General features: G+C 42.4%; 1 protein-coding gene across 5 annotated transcripts in view; it reads left to right on the top strand.

Annotated features, from left to right (window-relative positions):
* LOC147024094 (protein phosphatase 1B-like) overlaps nt 1-12,500 on the top strand; it is a 136,978-nt gene that overhangs the window by 69,735 nt on the left and 54,743 nt on the right. The window contains exon 5 of one of the 5 annotated variants that reach the window (XM_085890288.1): nt 11,401-11,875. The exons of 3 other annotated variants lie outside the window; for them this stretch is intronic. In XM_085890288.1, the coding sequence (XP_085746414.1) occupies nt 11,401-11,791 (391 nt within the window). In that variant the 3' untranslated portion in view covers nt 11,792-11,875. Of the gene's footprint in view, nt 1-11,400; nt 11,876-12,500 lie in introns of those variants that run through there. One more of the 5 variants, XM_085890289.1, reaches the window with a different exon arrangement.

Here is a 12,500-nt window from a genome sequence, read left to right as displayed (position 1 = left end):
GATATCACAATGTTTTCTTTCCAACTCAAGAGGAGATATTTGATAAAATAGATTAAATGTATGTTTGTTGGTTTGAAGGTGTTTTTTATCATATTTATATTTGTGATTACAAACATCGCAGTACGTTGTATTCACCATATTTATATTATAAAACTTTGCTTAAACTAAAATTTTCTTTATGAAAATTTCGTTTAATTTATAGGTGAATCTGTGCTTAAAACCATTTTATCCTCCAACTTTTTTCACTTAATAAATACAATGTTTCAAGACACAAAAGACAAGTTTCAATCAACCTCTTCATTTGTAAAAGATACTGAGAAATATGTGAAGGATGTAAAATTTAACAAAGATAAATATAACAACTATTGGATAAAAACAATTATGGTGGATATGATGAGTTCTTCAATTTCCTTCAGTGGAAGGGCTTTTAGTATACCTGGTAGAACATCAATTAAAGTATCTCTTACAAAAGTTTCTCCTCTCCTTCTGGTAATATATTCAAAACTAGAAAAAGCAATGAAACAAGAAAAAGTATCAAAAAACAAAAACCTTATGGATGAAGCTTAAGAAAGAAAAGATAAGACCATCATATGCAAGGAGAAATTTGTATTTTTTTCAACAACCCAAAATATGTAAATCCTGATGAAATAAAGGATGTTAATATTTCAGGTGAAATGACATTTCGTTCAATAGTTGTTAAGGATCATTTTAAAATTACCTGTAATATAAAAAATGTTGTCGTTGAATCTGGTAATGAAAAAAAGTATATAGATATCGATGGTAATATTATTAAATATGAGTCAATATGCAACTGAAAGTATAGATGTATTTCAGTTTAAGTAAAGTTTTACTTTATAAATATGCTAGACTTCCCTGATTCTCCATATGACAAATTTGAGAATTGTCCTGTGCGTGAAAGACGGGGATTAAACACAGAGTCAAAAGCCTATAAACAATGTATATTCTGTGATTATCTTCTAATTAATGATAATAAAAAATTTAAAAAGGAAAATAATTCTTTTAGATTTACACCAAAAATGAATTACTTTACAAGATTGATTTGAGAAATGAAAGTAAAGTATGAGGTTGATAACACACCTTTCCTTACAAGGGAAGAAACTGAACGTATGAGAAATGTTCAAAGGATTGTTGTTATATATTATTCATAGATTCATGGATATTTCAGGGAAATATCAACACAAGATATTGCATAAATAAAATAATGGATTATCTTGAAATTAAACCTGAACTTAGGTTTCGGACACAAGATTTCGATGCAAACACCAAGTTTAGACATTCAGTCTTTTCATGAACGGTGTCAGCAGTGCGGCCATTTGAGGTAAGGGAAGAGGTGTAGGGGGAACATACACCAGAAACAAACTTGGTTAGATGCCACCAGGATTTGAAGGAGGGAGAGAGGTTTGAGAGTTCAGACTTGAGATGAGAAAGATGTTTTTTTTTCTGGCTCTCCTCAGGGTAGATACACACTTGTTCCGAGCTTGATGGAAGGAACTGAGATTCCCTTCAGTTAGGTTTGCTTTCCATCAGGCAAAGGCAAGTTGTTTCAGGACAACTGTCTCACCACAAGCTTCAGTGAACAATGGGCGGGAGGAAGGGTAGGACAACTGAAAACGAGAGGGGATTTTTCTGTGCATGAGAGAGGGCAAGTTTCTTTGAAAGAATTCCCAGGATGAGTTGATGTCAAAGGAAGTAGAGATGGGAGACCAGTCGAGAAGTTTGATGGTTGCTGGGAGACCCTGCCTGTCAGCCTGAGTGAAATGCCAGACTCGACTGTGCTGAGGTGGTTCTCTGATAACAGCCAGAGAGATGTCCACTTTGACAAGCACGTGGTCAGAAGAACCGATTGGAGCAGAGGAAGAACAGCAGATATTTTTGGGGAAATTTGTCAAAATCAGATCCAGAAGAGATAGTGTACCATTGGTTGAGATCCACGTCGGGAAGTTGACCGATTGCTCATTCCCAATGAGTCGCAGAAGTATTTTGCTGAAGTGCCATGACAGGTGAGAGAGGTATCCACACCCAGCCAACTGGTATGATGACAATTGAAGTCGCCACATATGAGGAAGAGAGAGTTCAGATGAGAGGATAGAAGTTGGTCCATGTTTTCAGATAGTGAGGTGTAGATAGTGTCATCACTGTTTGGTGGACGGTACAGTACACATATAAATATGAGGTTGGAGTGGAGGGGAAGCCGTTGCCAGAGGTATTCCTGGGGGTGTGGGGGAGTGAGGGCAGTACATGGAGAGTCAGGAATAGAGTCTTTGATGAAGAGAGCAACTCCTCCACCAGGACGAGGCTCAGGTCTGTCATACCGGAGGAGGGAGTAACCAGGGAGAGATACATGGGAGTCAGAGACGTCTTGAGGGAGGAAAGTGTCTGTTCGGCAGATTATGTCTGGTTTCTCAGTCGCAACTTGTATGGAAAGGTCTGTCAGGTTGAGCGAAGGCCCTGGATATTTGAGGTCCATACTGTTAATGAAGAGGGAGAGGAGGAGGCTTTGGGTGCAGGGGAGGGGAAGGGGAGGGAGGTAAAGAGAGTTGTTGAAAGAGTGTGGGGGATTGTAGAAGAGCTCGGGGAGGGGGCTGGATGAGGGGGAGAAAAGGCGTTGTGGTGCTGGGTTGAGGTGCTGTGGGGAGTAATAAGAGAGGGGCAGAAGGCAATTGAGGATTTGAGGAGGTAGAGTGATGAGACGGAGGAGAGAGGTTGGGGGAAGGCAGCAGCTTTTTGGATGTGATTGTGGGGGGGGGGGCGTTGAGAGGGGTGAGTGAGGGGGATGAATGGTGGGAGAAGGGTCGGTGGGGAGAGTTGAGGGAGAAAGGTGAGGGGAGTTTTTGAGAAACGTGAGAGGGAAGCTTGGAGGAGGAAGAGTGTGGTGGTTGTTTTGAGAGGGAGAGGTGAGAGAGGTGAATTGGCACTGAAGTTGGAAAAAAATGATGATTGAAGGAAAGCGAACATTCATAGCAAACTGGGGTTTTAAAAATTTTTAGTTCAAAAATGCGACAAGGCATTTCTTGATGGATGCAATAAAGGCGAATTAAGAGAACTGAGAGAAGAAATGCTGTAAAAGTTGGATTTTTTAGGTAAGGTATGAAGGAAAGGTCGAATTGAGAGCAGTCTGTTGAAATAGAAAAAGAGTAGTGCATTCTGATGCAGTTATGAGAACCAGACGTGTGAAAGAGGAAGATGAAGCATTATGAGAGATCGTTTTAAAAAAATTATTATTGTTGTTTTTATTTTTTGATGGAGATTGCACGAGATTAGGTGAAGGAAAGGTTGAAGAAAAGATCCTGAGGTGTATGGTGAATTTGGATCGGTAAACGCAGAGGGTGGAAACAGATCACGTGGTTACAGGAGAACCACGTGGTTCTGGGAGGTGTATTGTTAAAAGTGAATTTATTTATTTATTTAAAATAAGGATTGTATAAGATTCGGAAAAGGAAAGGTTGAAGTTAAATCGTGGAGGTGTATGGTGAATTTGGATCGGTAAACAGAGTGAAGCTGATGGATCAATGAAAAGTAACAGGAAGAGGGTGGAGACACACGTGGTTACAGGAGGTGTGTAATTCAGAAGGATACAAGGACAATTATTATCTTTTTTGATGGATTTTTGAAGATTAGATAAGATTGGAGAAAGGAAGTTTGTAGTAAGAAATCATGAAGGTGATGGTGAGAGTGGGTCAGCTCAAAGAGAAGAAAGATGGTGTGCCGCAGGAGGAAGAAGAAGAATAGGAAGAATCGGTACTCGTGGGTATGGAGCGAGAAAGGGTTGTCTTTTTTATGTTAGTTTTTAAAAAAAAATTTAAGCTGAGAAACAGAGTGCGTTGTTGGGAGAGATAGATGGGGGGCATTGGGAAAAGTGGGGGAAATAGGAATTGATGGTAATAGGGAGGGAATACAAATAAAATGATCGAACACCTAGACGGTAAGGATGAGTAGGCCTCAAGGAGCCCGATGAGACAAGGTCGACAAAAACTCACAAAATAGCGTGATTTTTGAAACAAAACCGAACGAGGAACAGTGACTGCAAACAAGTCGGTGAGAAAAGAAACAGTTAAAACGTGACAAATAACGACCGGAAACTTCGCTTTGAGAAAGTCGGCTGAGACTCCTGAGAGAAGCTGCCGCCCTTCAAACTCAGAACCGGAAGTCAAAAAAATATAATGTTTCCTCTTTAAAAAAAAAAAATACTCAACATCTTTCAATCAACCAGAAACCTTCTGCACTTTCTGCTAACACATGGGCCCCTGGAATCCTCTGCCCCTTTTCCCACCTCAGACCCCATGGCTTTTGCCGGGTTATCTTAAACTAGCAAAGAACCCATCCTTGTGAACGGGTTAATTTACTGGCAGTTTCCCCACCATCCAGGTTGGTTGAGTTTGCGCATTATCCACTAAATGAAAGGTCATTGATTGCAAATGAAAGGTCGAAATGTTCTGAAGGTCTCAAAGTCTAAAGGGTCTGAAAGTTCTAAAGGTTTAATGGTCTAAAATGTCTAAAGGTAAAACTGAAATAGCTACACGTAGTCACAGTGCAATAATATGTAACTAAGAGACATGCTCACAATAACCGCGTCTCAACTTCTACTTTTCTCATAACCTCTACTCAACCACAAACCATTCCTGAAAGTCCCTGTCGTGTAAGGACCTGAAAGTCCCTGCAGTGTCCATCTTGTTTACCCCTTGTACCCTGCCCCATCCCTCTCCCTTCCACAGATCTCCTCATGTCTCTGTTCAACACTGGTTTTTCCATCCCTCTCCCACCCCTCTTGTCTCCTTGCTCCCCTTGTTGTACTATCTGTGTGTTAGCTCTCATACAAGTCTCAATGTTGTATTAAAAATATATATATATATATATATATATATATATATATATATATATATATATATATATATATATATATATATATATATATATATATATATATATATATATATATATATATACATATATATATATATATATATATATATATATATATATATATATATATATATATATATATATATAAAAATCCCGAATAATCATAACCGTAATCGCCTCTATTTCTCATGACACAATCAAATCGATTTGGGTCGATGGAAGCTTCACCGTGTTTTGGGGTTTTATATGTTCTGTAGATATGGAAGATGACTTCTCATAGCGACTCCCACCAGGTGGCACTGTACGATACATATTACATTTACATCGAGAGAATTGGGGTTCTTCCCTCACTCTGAACTCCGGGGATAATTAATTTTTTTTATCACCTAAAATCTTCCCTTGCACACCACAAGTACAACCACCACCAGTTTTCAACTTATTTTCAACTTCCGTCCAGCGGTTCAGGAGTGCATCGAAGTAAAACAAACAAACCCACAAACAAACAAAAAAAAAACAACAAAAAACAAACAAACAAAAAGACACCTATCAAAAATTAATAAATATATATAATTATTTTATTAATGTTGGCAAACGACATTTTATTATTCAGCGTCAAGCCCCAAAAAACCTAGCAAATCCTGCAAAAACAGAGATATTACTCAAACATAATCGTATCAGCTTCTTGTGTTTTTTTTGAACTTGATATTGCCTTGAGCTCCTGAATCTGGTAATGTCTCTCGTGTTCATTCCTCTCTCTCTCTCTCTCTCTCTCTCTCTCTCTCTCTCTCTCTCTCTCTCTCTCTCTCTCTCTCTCTCTATCTCTCTATCTCTCTATCTCTCTATCTCTCTATCTCTCTATCTCTCTATCTCTCTATCTCTCTATCTCTCTATCTCTCTATCTCTCTATCTCTCTATCTCTCTCTCTCTCTCTCTCTCTCTCTCTCTCTCTCTCTCTCTCTCTCTCTCTCTCTCTCTCTCTCTCGCCCCCCTGCTGGCCGTTGGTGAGTCATGCATGGGTGTGGCGTCATGGCGGCTCTGTGTGTGCAGCTGTGAGTACTGTGCTGTGTTGGTGTTGTTCCTGTCCCCATTTCGTTTCCCTCTGTGTCCCCGTACGTGTTTGTGGAGTTTTTTCCCTGTTTCCCTTCCTGCTGAGACGAGAGAGAGAGGGAGAGCGCGCACAGTAGGTGCTTTGTGGGTTTTCCTTGAAACCTTCGGGTTTCTGGGCCTACTTTTTCATCTGCCTTGTTTTCATAGGCCTGCCGTTTATCGGTGGTTTAGCTTCTTCCTTACACTCTTCTTTTCCCTTATACTTCATTTGACCCCACTTGCTGGTTGCTTGTGACGGTTTTCCTTTGTTAAACTTAAACTTCTCTTCTTTTGCTTTAAGCTATGGCAAACGGACATTTGCACAATAGTGTGCACGAGTCACTCACTCGGAAAAATGGAGTGACAATTACTCCACCTGATGGAGTTAGTGTTGAGAACGTGGTGATGGCTCTGGGAGAGCTCGTAGGAATCGAGAATGTTCTCGCTGCTTCGAAAATGAGCCAACGTGTCGTGGTTTTCTTGTCGGAGGAGCGACACGTGGCTCAGGCGGTCGAAACCGGTCTATCCGTTCCGCCGGACGTCTTCGTTAACGTTAGTTATCTCGATACGATGGCGGTAAAATTAACACTGTCTAACATCCCGCCCTTCTTCTCGAGTGAGGAGATTGTAGCTGCATTAAGCGTTTTTGGCACAGTTGTAACGAATCTCCATGATTCCACTTCGTCTGCTCTCTGACGCTTCGGTTCGCCACATCATGTCGTTCCGACGTCATTGCTATATCATTCTAAAAAACAACACTCAATCGCTCAATGCAGTTATGACTTTAAAAAATAAAAACCGCAATTACCAGATGTATATTGCAACGGAGACCACAACTTGTTTTATCTGTGGTGAATTGGGACATTTAAAAAACGACTTCCCCAAGAATATATTAAGTGGCATATCTAGTGTGGTCGAACCCATTGAGACGAATAGTGGTATATCTAGAGTTGGGCACGTTGGTGATGCTTCAAACTCGAACAATCTGCCTGGGCCGTCGAAAGTGGAGGTAAATCCCCCCCCCTGGCGGATGACGAAAGCTTCACCATTGTTCCTTCAAAAAGGAAACATAAATTGAAGCATCTAAATGATAACAATAGTCAAGATGTGACGGTGAGCTGTGCAAAAAAGATGGCGCCGGCTGCCGAGAATAATGACTCGTGTTTGGAAGCAACAATGTATGCTCTTTTTAAAACGAAACATCGATTTGATGTAATTGCTCCAGAGGATGATGACTTTTTGTCGGTGGGGTTGGTGAACATGAGGAGGAGATTGGTTTTGTGCAGCAAGGAGCACACGTGACCACTCCCATAGTCACAAGCACCTTGGATATTAACACCGAATCCACTGTAATCCCCCTCCCTGTGAAGACCAACAGTGAAGTGTGTACCATTTCTAAGTCACCAATAACTCCAAACCTGGTTGAATCAGAGTGTAAAGCTTCAACTAGTGAAACACCAGGTTTATCTCAAGCGGAATATAACGTTCCTTCCATTCGTATACTTCCTCCTTCCCGTCCTCTTCACCCTCCCACTCCTCCTCCTCTTCCCCCTCCCAATTCTAATCCTCTTCCTCTTCCCACCCCTCCTCCTCCTCCCACTCCACCTCCCCCCAATCCACCTCCCCCACTCCACCCCCCACTCCACCTCCCCCAATCCACCTCCCCCCACTCCACCCCCCACTCCACCCCCCCACTCCACCTCCCCCACTCCACCTCCCCCACTCCTCCCCCCACTCCTCCTCCCTCCACTCTCCCTTCCCCGACTCCTCCGACTCCTCCCCCTTTGGAAGCGGAATGTGAGGCTTCCCTTATTAAACCATCAGCTTCATCTTTGGAGCATAACGTTAATGTAATGGACACCGGTCGGTACTCGGATTATGATTCGGACGGGGCCTCATCACTTGCTTCTTGTGGCAGTGCTGAAGCATGGAATGATCCAGTTTCCCAAGATTCGGAGAGTGTTACCAGTGTTCCACCTGCCGATATCATAAAGTTTCTTCATGACACCTTTCGCAAGAAACATGTTAAAATTAAAAACTTTTTCCCTGACTTGTCCGGCTTTATAATCTCTGCGAAGCTTTTGCTCCTCAAAGCCGGACAGCTTGGTGTGACGGAATCACAAGTATATCGACTCCGGAAATGCATCCTCAAAGCAAAGAATGAGCTGCAGACACAGAGAGACTAAGTTTTTGACACACCCAAACTCTTTGTTAGCCTATGGTCTTCTCTATAGTGAGTTTAAATATTAATGGGGGACACTCCTCCATCCGTTAAGCAGAAATTAAACAGTTTGTTGAGACCAATCACATTGATATTTTGCTTTTGCAAGAAACAAGATGTAGCTCCTCTTGTGCATGTGAATGCCAAAGGACAATGAGGGGAAAATGGTTTTTTTAGTAGTCTGGAACACCCAAGGGCTGGGGTGGCTGTTTATATACAACCTTCCTTTTGCAGTCCCAGTGTTGTTTTAAATGAGATTATCAAAGGGTATTTGATTTCACACACAATGGCTTTAAACACACCGTACTGAATGTCTACGCACCTAGCGATAGCACGGAGAGACTCGCATTTTACACACACTTAGAAACTTGTCTTGTACACATTGATTTTGATGTACTTGTCTGCTTGGGTGGAGATTTTAACTGTACGATAGACCCCACCATTGATCGTAATGCAGAGGAGCCGCACCCAGCAAGCGCAGCGCCTTTGTTGAGAGCCTTGTCAAAGTTATCCCTGGTTGATGTGTGGAGAATCCGCAATCTTTCTCTCCGCCAAACACGTGGAGTCGGTGTTCAAAAGGCCACGTATCACTTGCAAGATTGGACCGTTTCTACATCAACAGTACCTTTTTAAATGTTGTGAGCAATATGAACATTATTCCGAGCAGCTTCTCAGACCATCACATGGTCGCACTTCGTTTTCACCAACCAGTTCGGAATCGTGGTGCTGCCTACTGGACCTTCAATGCAAGCCTCTTGGATGACCAACTGTTTGTCGATGCCTTTGGTGTATTCTGGAGAGCCTTGCTCCAACGTAAAACTTCCTTCCCCTGCCTTGGAAAATGGTGGGACAACGTCAAAGTGCAAATAAGATCCTTGTGCCAACAATATGGAGCCTACCACACCAAATATGACTCTGCCCTTCAATCCTTGCTTGCCAAAGAAATATTACATTTGCAGACCAACCTCTTGGCTTCAAATGATGAAAGAACCAACCTCTTGCTGGCGAATAAAAAAGCTCTTCTTGCTGGACTTTGTGCAAAGCAAGCCAGAGGAGCGCTGATTCGTCTCCAACTGGAGAATTTGTGTAACCTGGACACCTCCTCTAAGTTCTTTTTTGGACTGGAAGCTCAAACAAAGAGAAGTCAGCAGATAACTTCAGTAAGTACAAAGGAAGGAAGGATAACACACAATCAAAAAGATGTCAGAGCCTCACTCAGACACTACTTTACTGAACTTTATCATGCTCCGAAAATCGACAACAAAATGGTAACAGTGCTGACTTCTTCCTTACCTACCTTCTCAAAATCTGCAGTTCTACAAATGGACAAGGAAGTAACTTTGGAGGAACTCCAAGCTGCTCTTCAAACTCTACCCTCGGGTAAGGCCTCTGGCCTGGATGGAAATCCTGCGGAATTTTATAAAATCTTTTGGGACCTCCTAGGACCAGAACTACTTGAGGTTATAATTGACTGTCGATGATCAGGCTCACTGCCATTAAGCTGCCGGAGGGCTGTCCTCGCCATTATCCCCAAAAAAGGAGACCTTCAGCAACCACACAACTGGCGTCCCATCTCATTACTCTGTGCAGACTACAAAATATTTTCCAAGGCCCTTGCCAACCGCCTTAAAGCCATAATCGAGGAGATCGTACACCCAGATCAGTCTTACTGTGTCCTGAAGAGGACAATTCATGACAGTATCTTCATTGTGCGTGATATAATTGACATCTGTTCTCTTGAGCAAAGGAATGTCGGGTTGGTGTTCTTCGATCAAGAAAAGGCCTTTGATACCATTGATCATTTTTATCTTTTCTCTGTTTTACGGGGGTTTGGTTTTGGGGGAAATTTTATCTCTCATGTGCAGTTACTGTATAACAACACTTTTAGTCTCTTCAAAGTTAACAACATTTTATGTCCCCCTTTCCCAGTTAATAGAGGCATTCGTCAAGGGTGCCCTCTTTCTGGCCTCCTGTACTCTCTTGCGATCGAGCCTTTGCTCGTTCGGTTGCGTGCACGTCTTCTCGGTTTCCTTCCTCAACCAATGGCGAACCCGTTTAAAGTGATTGCTTATGCAGATGATCTTTGTGCAATCGTTCGCTCGAATGAGGACGTCTCAGCCTTGGTCCGTTGCATTCATGAATTTGGTCTGGCAAGTTCCACAAAAGTGAACTGGGGAAAAAGCAGAGCTCTCCATCTTGGTCCACAGAATGGCTACATTCCTCCGACTCTTCCTGAGAAACTTAAATGGGAAAGGGATGGAATTCTTTACCTCGGCATCTTTCTTGGAACTGAGAACTTCATTTTTAAAAACTGGGAATCTCTAATAATTAAAACTGAGAGACGTTTACGAAAGTGGAAGGGCTTACTTTGTCAACTCTCCTATCGGGGCCGAACCCTTGTTATAAACAACCTTGCAGCATCAATGCTTTGGCACGTTTTTATAGCACTGCAGCCCCCAGATTTGTTTCTTAAAAAATTACAATCAATTCTTATTGACTTCTTTTGGGGACGAAAGCATTGGCTCCAACCTGGTGTGTTAAACCAGCCTGTTGCTGAAGGAGGACAGGGGCTGATTGCTATTACCAGCAAGGTGATGGCTTTTCGCCTCCTTTCACTTCGCAGACTGCTGTACCCGGACGTTTCGTGGAAGGCCTTGGCTCGCTGCCTGCTTCGGCAGGCGGGGAAACTCGGCTACGATCAGCAACTGTTCCTTATTGACACCAAGAAAGCTGATATAGCATCAGTCCCCCTGTTTTATAGAAGCATGCTGAAGGCATGGCAGGCAGTCAATGTTCGCCGAAATAACAATGACTACTCCCTGGAAATGTTCTTTAATGAGCCTATCTTTTTAAACCCCATTTTTGAAGGGGTCTGCAGCAATTGTATTCTTGTGCAGAAGTTTATTGATGCTGGATGTACGAAGGTAAAAGATCTCAGAACTCCTTCTCCTTACAAGTGGAAGCCAGCTTCTGACGTCGCTGTAGCCACTGGAGTGAGGTCCATTCGAAATATTGGGAGAATCTTTTCTGTGATTCTGCACTTTTTCAAGCAAACCAAACTGAAATGGATTCCACAGGTGGAAGCTAACCTTTCTTTATCCCAACATCCCTTTCCAGAGCTTTTGCTTCATTTTCAAGGTTTCATCTCCTTTAAATTGATGGAAAAATCTTCTGTTTATGCTTTGTGTGTTAAAAACCCTTGTTCCCGATAGACCTGCGGAACCACAAGCACATTGGGGGAGAATGCTTCAGACCACTCATTCTACTTCGATCAACTGGCATGTTATGTACAAGGCACCCACTGCCAAGCGCTCCGGAGATTTGCAGTGGCGACTGGCACATTACATTTTACCATCCAATGTGTTATCTCATCGTATATGTCCCGATAACACAGAATTGTGTCCCTTCTGCGGTGCCACAGAAACTATTTTTCACATTTTTATTGATTGCTCAAGGTTGGCACCCCTTTTTACAGTCTTATCATGTGCTATCCGGGGACTCGGTCTAACTTTTACTTGTTGTAGTTTTGTTTACGGTTTTAGCATCTTCCACCAGCGTAAATATGAGTGCCTGTTAAGGCCCGGTCACACCTTGACGTTTTAGCCAACGTATGCCGATTTTTGAATTTTTTTTCTAAAACGCTGGCACACGTTGAATACGTTATGGGTAAGTTTTGATAACATTGAGAGCACGCTGAAAAACACTGCCATACGTCGTTGTACGTTGGCTTTAAACGTTGTACTTTTTGGTTGTCCTCAAATTTTTGCATGCTTGAAATTTCACGACGTATTCCGGCGTATGACTCACACGTTCCGCTACGCTGGCCACAAGTTGTATGCACGGTCTGCGATCGTTGACAGACGTCAACACATGCTACTTGTAAGTTAATCATAAGTTGAGACACGCCGAGGTAATGTTTAGCGTACCCGAAACTTATTTCTAACCTATGATTAACGTGTTGTTGGCACGTTACGCGATCGTTGCCACACATCGACAGACGTTACTTTTAAGTTACTCATAGGCTGAAAGACGTCGGTATAATGGATCGTCCTTGCGTCAGCATCCACGGCCACGGCCACGGCCAGGACACTTATTTGCAGCATTCTTCAAACTTTTCTTCAGCATGACGAGGATGTTCACACTTCGATGCCTAGCTTGGCTATGATTCCAATTATCCATCGGCAGCGTCTATTTAAAATAGTCGAGTTTGAGCGTTTTAACACGTTCAGAAGAAACGCTTCAAATTTCCAAACCCCAGCGTCAAAAAACAAAGGCGAGTGACAGCAATTTAAATCGTTCATTGTAAACAATG

This window comes from Eptatretus burgeri, chromosome 7 (assembly GCF_056783735.1).
Source record: "Eptatretus burgeri isolate ZD-2024b chromosome 7, Ebu_testis_v1, whole genome shotgun sequence".
Lineage (NCBI taxonomy): Eukaryota > Metazoa > Chordata > Myxini > Myxiniformes > Myxinidae > Eptatretus > Eptatretus burgeri.
The sequence above is the reverse complement of the archived record's forward strand: the minus strand, read 5'-3'. Positions and strand labels throughout refer to the sequence as shown.